Consider the following 7,634-nt stretch of genomic DNA (forward strand, 5'->3'; position numbering starts at 1 on the left):
CCTATGTATATATATACTTTATTTGTTAATTTTCATTTCTATTTTGTAAATATTAAAGATCTAGTTATAGGGGTGCGTTAAAATGATAACACCTCTTAAAGTAACATCATACCACCATTCCTAGCCAATCATTTGTACACGTGGACGAATAATCAGGTGCCATGTGGCAATTATAAAAAATGTTCAATGGTAAATTTTCTTGGCCAGCAATATTCAATACACTATACAATAATTTTTCTCGGCCAGCAATATCCAATACACTAGACAACAATCTATACTATTGTTGTATAGTGTTTATAATATTGCTGGATATGTGGTGTCACAATGTCACTTTAAGAAGTTTTGTTATTTTAACACAAACATCTAGTTATGTATTGCATAGATCTTGAAGTACTATATAAAAATAAAATATCTTCACACAAACATGTTATTTATTATGGCGAGAATCACTTCACACCACCGACTTGCCAAAACATTCGGCGTTAATGATGCGAAGATTAATTGTTTCTCCATGTATATCTAGTTTATTATAAATGAAAATTATTTTCTTTAAATTCATACTAAGTACTTCATCCGTCTGCTAGTAGGAGTTCATTTCGTGACGGCACGAGTTTTAAGAAATATGAAGAAAAGTGGTTGGGAAAAAGTTAGTGGAATATGAGTCTCATTTGTATATATTAGTTTTAAATAAAATGTGAATGAAATGAGTTAGTGGAATGTGACACCCTATTACGATTTATGGTAAAAGTGAACTGGGACTCCTATTCACGAATGAACTAAAATGGAAACATAAGATTCATATTCATGGACGAGGGTTATTTAAAGACATAGCTTAATCAGTAGTAGTTTCAAATTGGGCTTATTTTAGAACTACGTCAAGCGCTTATTTTATACTCCAGTTTTTACACATTGACAAATTGCTAGCATATTATAATTATTTATCAAATGCCCGATATCGTTTTCCACTATCTTCTCATATATTCCCCCTTGATAAGTGGCCATTTAAGTAGTTTTGACAAAAAGCGGTTGATATGCTCACCTTAATAATTCATACAAATAACATGTCTTCAATTTAAATTTCTTGTCATATGGAGTAATTTGCAATTTGATTGTTCCAATAACAATTATTCAGTTATTATAATAAACAATAATATTAAGTTGTTTTAAATACATAAATAAACTAACTAGTTCTTTATACTCCATAAAAGTGAGTACTTTTTTAAGTTAAAGGAAACATTTTATTGTTGATTAATAACGATATTCCTTTCATTAGGTGACAATTAACATGACTATGCGAGTGGATAAAGATCTAATAGGAGTAGTATTTACCGAAAACAAATTTTATTTTCAAATCTAAATTGGTTTTAAAATGGTTAAAGTAAATTCTCCCATAGCAAAATTATTAATACTTTCAAATACCAATAACTAACTTTTTATTTTAATTATAACTCCGAATCACTCAACAGCTTTTGTAACGAATAATAGGCAATAAATATGATTAGAATTTTCGACTGTGTGTAAATCGACTTTAAAGTAATTATTGTTATAGGAGCACTAATTTAGTAAAATGATTAATAAGCACCCAATCGCTGACTTTTGATTATTCCAAAGATACCCCTACGCATATCCTCCCCAATATTTGTAAGTATACTGACTCCTTTTGCCGCTGCTACCAACCAAAACTACCCCTTCTCTCTCCCAACAGCCACCGCTTCGCTTTACCAAATCCCCGCCGTTCAGATCGACGGTTGATATGGCTCAGCTGATTCGCCGCGCCGCCGCTCTCAATAAATCCCTCCCCGCCGCCTCCTTCGCGGCCCGGGGCCTCGCCACCGCCTCCACATCCTCAATTACGGTGGAGACCTCCCTCCCCTTCACCGGCCACAACATCGATCCACCCTCCCGCTCCGTCGAGACCTCCCCGCAGGAGCTCCTCACCTTCTTCCGCGACATGGCGCTCATGCGCCGAATGGAAATCGCCGCCGATTCGCTCTACAAGGCCAAGCTGATTCGCGGATTCTGCCACCTGTACGACGGCCAGGAGGCCGTCTGCGTCGGGATGGAGGCCGCTATTAATCGGAAGGATTGCATAATCACCGCCTACCGCGACCACTGCATCTTCCTAGGGCGCGGGGGAACGCTGCTCGAAGCGTTCGCGGAGCTGATGGGGAGGAAGGACGGGTGCTCCAAGGGGAAGGGAGGATCGATGCATTTCTACAAAAAGGAAGGGGGGTTTTACGGCGGACATGGAATTGTTGGGGCGCAGGTTCCGTTGGGATGTGGATTGGCCTTCGCTCAGAAGTACAGCAAGGATGAGAGTGTGACGTTCGCCATGTACGGAGACGGTGCTGCCAACCAGGGGCAGTTGTTTGAGGCGTTGAACATGGCCGCCCTGTGGGATCTGCCTGCTATTTTGGTCTGCGAGAATAATCACTGTAAGATGCTTCTTCAACTTCATGTGATTTGAGATAGTGACTTAATAAAAAGGTTCTTGGTTTATTGAACTTAATTAGAAATGATTGAATTTCATCTGTTCCAATTTATGGCCATGTGCAAGGAAATGCGTGACAGTTGTGGTATTGGTTATGATAGGAGAAGGATTGTTATAATATGCTTTAGAAATACTATCATATACTCACTTTTGCTCTGGTAGTATGATGATCGGGACTTTGGAGTTATGATCATTTACTGAAAGATATCATGTAAAACACGTCTAATTGGCAAAGCTTCCTGACTTACATGGATGTAGTGTAAAAAAGACAACTGGAAGAGCCCTGCATATAATTTTCTTTCAATTTCCTTTAAATATAAAGGATAATTAATGACTATCTACTTGATGCTTGATAAATTTTCAATTTCACAAAGACAAACATGAGCAGTTATTATAGTATGTGCTGTCTTGTATGTATGTTTGTTTGGACTTGCAGTATATATCTTCTCATGCTCATGCTTATGTTTAGTTGACTATTGATTAATTTGTTAAATTGAATTGGCATATAGATGGAATGGGCACAGCAGAATGGAGGGCTGCAAAGAGTCCTGCTTATTACAAGAGAGGAGATTATGTTCCAGGTTTGAAGGTAAGATGAGCTTCTTGTTTCATCACTTATGCACTTTTGCAATACTATATTTTTAGCTGCACATTTTAACATGCTATATGTAGCAATTCGCATTGGGAGGTTTAATAGCCAAATGGCAATGAGGATCACCTATAACATATCCTACTACACACACACAAACATGAGTGATGGACCATCACTCGTCACTCATGTTTGTGTATGTAGTAGGAGATGTTATAGGTGATCTCCCCTGCCAAATGGTGTGTAGTGCAGGCCAAGTATGAATGCAATTACTTACAAGTTTTGTTAGAGTTTACTTCAAGTATTATGTTGTGACTCTTTAAATGTCATGTCTCATATATGTATTCTTCATCACTTCACGGAAGGAATGATTCTGTGAAAATTGTCTTCATATATGATAAGGAACATTTAATGTTATGGCATTTAATTGTATATCACACATTCACACAATGAATAAGGATTTTCCAGTAAGAAACTTTGGGCCAGTGGTATTTTAAAATTTCAACAGTGCCTTGTTTACCTATGTTTTAAATCAGACTCATGTGTAGGATTAGGATATATCGGTTGGTGTTGAGTCTGTTGAGTGCTGGCAGGAAGAGTTTAGGTCCTTCACTATATTTTCATTGTTATGGACTCTGAGAGAACGAGGGTGCTGCCAGTTTCAGCTGAATGATACTAGGAAAATTGATTAAAAATGAATCTGCTAAGTTTATTTTGTGGGATTGGTTTAATTACTTAATGTGCTGCTTATATGACATCTAATTTATATTTGCATTTTGAAGGTGGATGGTATGGATGCCCTTGCTGTGAAACAAGCATGCAAGTTTGCAAAGGAGCATGCCCTCAAGAATGGGCCAATTGTGAGTGCACTTTATTTCCTTCCAACTCTTGATCTGAATCCCTTTATTCTGTTTTCCTCAAGTAGTTGTTTGCTTTCTATCATGGAGTATTTCTTTTGCATACAAGAGTGTTCATTTCAGTCTTTTCTTGCCAATAAACAAGTGATGCCAGATGTTTGTTCACACTGATTATAGAAAAACCAAGGATACATTGTGGAGGATACATTTTGTTTTTATTTAATTTGGGCATTCATTATTCTGGATTTTCTTGCTAGAAGTTCCTGTATCTTCATTATATTCAATGTTAATCGCTCATGGATGGATACTTTCTTGATATCCAGACAAGAACTCTGTCTCAGTTCTCAACTGTTACAATGTGATATCACTCATTCATCTGCTTAATATGTTCAGATTCTTGAAATGGACACCTACAGATACCATGGACATTCCATGTCTGATCCTGGAAGCACATACCGTACACGTGATGAAATTTCTGGTGTTAGACAGGTGGATATAAATTTCAATATTTGTCATGATCCTTGAACTGTACCTGAATAATTCTCTATTCTGCAGGAGCGTGATCCAATTGAAAGAATCAGAAAGCTTGTCCTGGCTCATGATCTTGCCACTGAGAAGGAACTAAAGGTAAAAACAGTTCTACTCGTCTTCTTATGCAGTAATATATCTCGTTTTACACGATCCTGGAGTATCCTGGAATCCGGTCCTTCTCTAGATCCTCCTAGTCTAGATTTTTATGGGACGATCCGTGCACAATCTTCCAATTCTGGAATGAAATTGTGGTGAGGTGTTATATATTGTTTCTGTTCTGTGATCAACAGGATACTGAGAAAGAAGTAAGAAAAGAGGTGGATGAAGCCATTGCACAAGCCAAGGTTTGAAGTCCCATACTTTCCATAGCATTACGAGAATACTTCATGAACTTTGGTTTGTCTCCAACTTATCTCTATCTGGTTTGCAGGAGAGTCCCATGCCTGACCCTTCAGAGCTGTTCAGTAATGTGTATGCCAAAGGCCTGGGAACAGAGGTAAAATATTTCATCACGTCCATTTAATTTTGAAGAGAATCTAACTACTATAGAACTCAAGTTTCTCTTAACACCCATATCAAGCTCTTACAATCATCTCTGTCATACCTTGGAATAGATTTTATGCACAAGACAAGTAACCTGGAAAAGATCTAGTACAGTATATGTATTCTTACTTGACCTGTTTTGTATTGGAGTACAAATTAAGCTTATCAGACTACTCAAATCAGTGGGTTGAGAAAAAGTGCAATTTTATCAATTTCCTTTGTCTCAGTATGCAACTTAGTCTGTGATTCAGTATCACTAGGTACCCTTCAATTCACCTACAATTATCTCCTGCTTGCAATGGTTCATTTGGTTGCTTTATTTCTCATTCTGTCTGTTGATTTACTCATCTATTGTTGACTTCTCCTTAGAAATTAAAGTATTCTTAGATGGACGATTTGTTATCAGGTGTAAGAAAAAACATTATGCTAATTACTGTAAGATGTTCTTACTAGAACTTGTTCGTAATCTGACTGGAGTTTGCGTTGATTGCAGTCATTCGGAGCAGACAGAAAAGAAGTGAGAACTGTACTTCCATGAGTGAGAACATCAATAATGATTCAACATGCCAAGCCCCATCCGTGGACTAACTGGCAATAAAGCAATTAGCAAAATAAGAGTTGCTGTTGGAGAATCTCGATATCCTGATGAAAGTGTCACTCATTTTTTGTTTCCCAATATGTGGATATTAGAGAAGATTGATTGTGTTTGGTTTCTAATCTTATTGATTAAATTTTTTGCAGCAGAACTCAAATGCGAAAACTGAAATTCAAAGAGTGCTCTCAGTAGTTATATTTTTGGAGAGTGTTACATTCTATCATTCAAAATATTTAATTTTCCATGGGTTGGTTCAAAATACTCCTATAACTTTCTTCAAGTGAAATAATTTATACTCTAAAGTAATAGTAGATGGTGATATGTCAAGTAGTACAAAACAATATTCTTATTTCAAAATTTAATTTTTAATTATTAAAGTTATGTTTAAATATGGTCAGGACTATTTTTATATCAACAATATCCCACTGCTGTTTTTAACTTTCTGCACTCCATTTGATAAATTAGAAATTACTTTTTCTTTTTTTTAGGAAAGTTAGAAATTACTACTAGTAAAATTTTCTGTAATGAAACTTCCAAACCTCCAGACTGTGATGATAAAGTGACACATGATTAAGGCGTGAACATACCATTTATAGCCAATTACAAGTACTCCCACCATATTTAAAAAATAGAAACATTTGAAACGACACGAGTTTTAATGCATAGTTGGTAAAGTAAGTGAGAAAGATTGGTAAAGTAAGAAAGAGGAAGAGAAAAATGAGTAAAGTAAGAGAGAAGAAGAGAAAAAGTTCTGAAATTAGAAAGATTCTAAAGTTTTTATTTTTAAGGAATAATCTAAAATGAAAATAATTGTTATTTTAAAAGAACGGTGGGAGTATGAATTATCAAGTCATGACAAGTAAATTAAAAACACAAGGAGGCTATGTTGAGTAGTGTATAAATGACTCATTCCTACCTACCTTCTTGCAAAATTTTGGATAACAACGCAGAATTCTACAAATGATAAAGTTTCTTACACATTTCTCAGTCAGCATAATGGTTGTTGCTAATTAATACCCTTTTCCTTTTTTATTAAATGCTTTTGTCCTTGTGTAGAGCGATGGGAATTGGAATCAATGCTGAATCAAAGCTTTCACATTTTTACCGTTGCCCATTTCTTTGCTTTTTAGTTTTCAGACTGCTATCGGTATAATGGCTGTAGTTTTCTCAAAATCGGAATTTGTAAACAAAAACAGTAATTGGCTAACTGTACTTCATGAAAACCTTTATACGCTTAAGAGCATTAGCAATGGGGCGCTCTAAGGAGCGCCCTAAGGTGCGCCCTATGGCGCGCCACATCATCATTTTATTGTTTTATTTAATTAATTTAACTGTTTTCAAATAACAAGTAACGAGTAAATAAAAAACGGTCTAAATAACAAACGGCGAAGTTTTAATAAAAAAAAGTTACATCATTGAACTAATAATAAAAAAAAAACTAAGTCGGACCAATTCCCAACTTCCGACGCAGCTCATCGAGTAACGCCCGGAGATATTCAGCTTCGTCGGGGTTGGTACACTTCTTGAGGGCCCTATGCGTCTGCAACATCGTCCTTGCCATCGACGCTGTTGCTAACGACTCAAACGCGGTGGCCGTCTGGGTCGGGAGCTCTATTGGGACCGGAGCTTGGGTTGCAGCGGTCGACGATGAGGTCGCGGTCGCCTTCCCCTTGGCCTTCGCAGCCTTGACACCGGGAGGACGCCGGACGGACACCGGTGTGCCGGAACTCCCTTCATCCACGTACGTCCGGTTGAGGTCAACCGGGTGATTGCCGCTGCCGCTGCTCGTGTAATCACCAGCTTCAGTGGTCTTCGTCCTCTTCGGCGCACCAGTGTGCAGAATTCCACCTTGGAACTTCTGCTTGTCCCTCAAGAGCGCCCAGATGGCCTCGTGCTTGAAGTCGCCGTACATCGACCGGTACGACAACAGCGCTTTAGCGCGCACGTCGCTCAAGCTCTCGCCGCTTGAATCCATTTCGTAGTAATTATGTAAATGTATGTTTCGAAAATGAAATCGAGTGAAATGAA

The 7,634-nt window shown here is 37.5% G+C and overlaps 1 protein-coding gene across 1 annotated transcript; it reads left to right on the top strand.

Annotated features, from left to right (window-relative positions):
• The first annotated feature begins 1,652 nt into the window (after nt 1-1,652).
• LOC121798163 (pyruvate dehydrogenase E1 component subunit alpha, mitochondrial-like) lies at nt 1,653-5,819 on the top strand. The gene is made up of 8 exons (XM_042197027.1): nt 1,653-2,435; nt 3,001-3,080; nt 3,863-3,940; nt 4,331-4,426; nt 4,493-4,564; nt 4,759-4,812; nt 4,899-4,964; nt 5,505-5,819. Exons 1-8 carry the CDS (start codon nt 1,754-1,756, stop codon nt 5,547-5,549), a joined length of 1,173 nt encoding a protein of 390 aa, XP_042052961.1. The 5' UTR covers nt 1,653-1,753; the 3' UTR covers nt 5,550-5,819.
• The last annotated feature ends 1,815 nt before the right edge of the window (nt 5,820-7,634 follow it).

Source organism: Salvia splendens, chromosome 4 (assembly GCF_004379255.2).
Source record: "Salvia splendens isolate huo1 chromosome 4, SspV2, whole genome shotgun sequence".
In the NCBI taxonomy this organism is placed as follows: Eukaryota; Viridiplantae; Streptophyta; class Magnoliopsida; order Lamiales; family Lamiaceae; genus Salvia; species Salvia splendens.

Bases quoted from the DNA above. Each gene is read 5' to 3' on its own strand.
- LOC121798163 (XM_042197027.1), top strand. From the start codon at position 1,754: ATGGCTCAGCTGATTCGCCGCGCCGCCGCTCTCAATAAATCCCTCCCC. The intron at 3,941-4,330 runs GTGAGTGCACTT...TAATATGTTCAG, and splicing joins CCCTCAAGAATGGGCCAATT to ATTCTTGAAATGGACACCTA. The intron at 4,427-4,492 runs GTGGATATAAAT...TCTATTCTGCAG, and splicing joins AAATTTCTGGTGTTAGACAG to GAGCGTGATCCAATTGAAAG.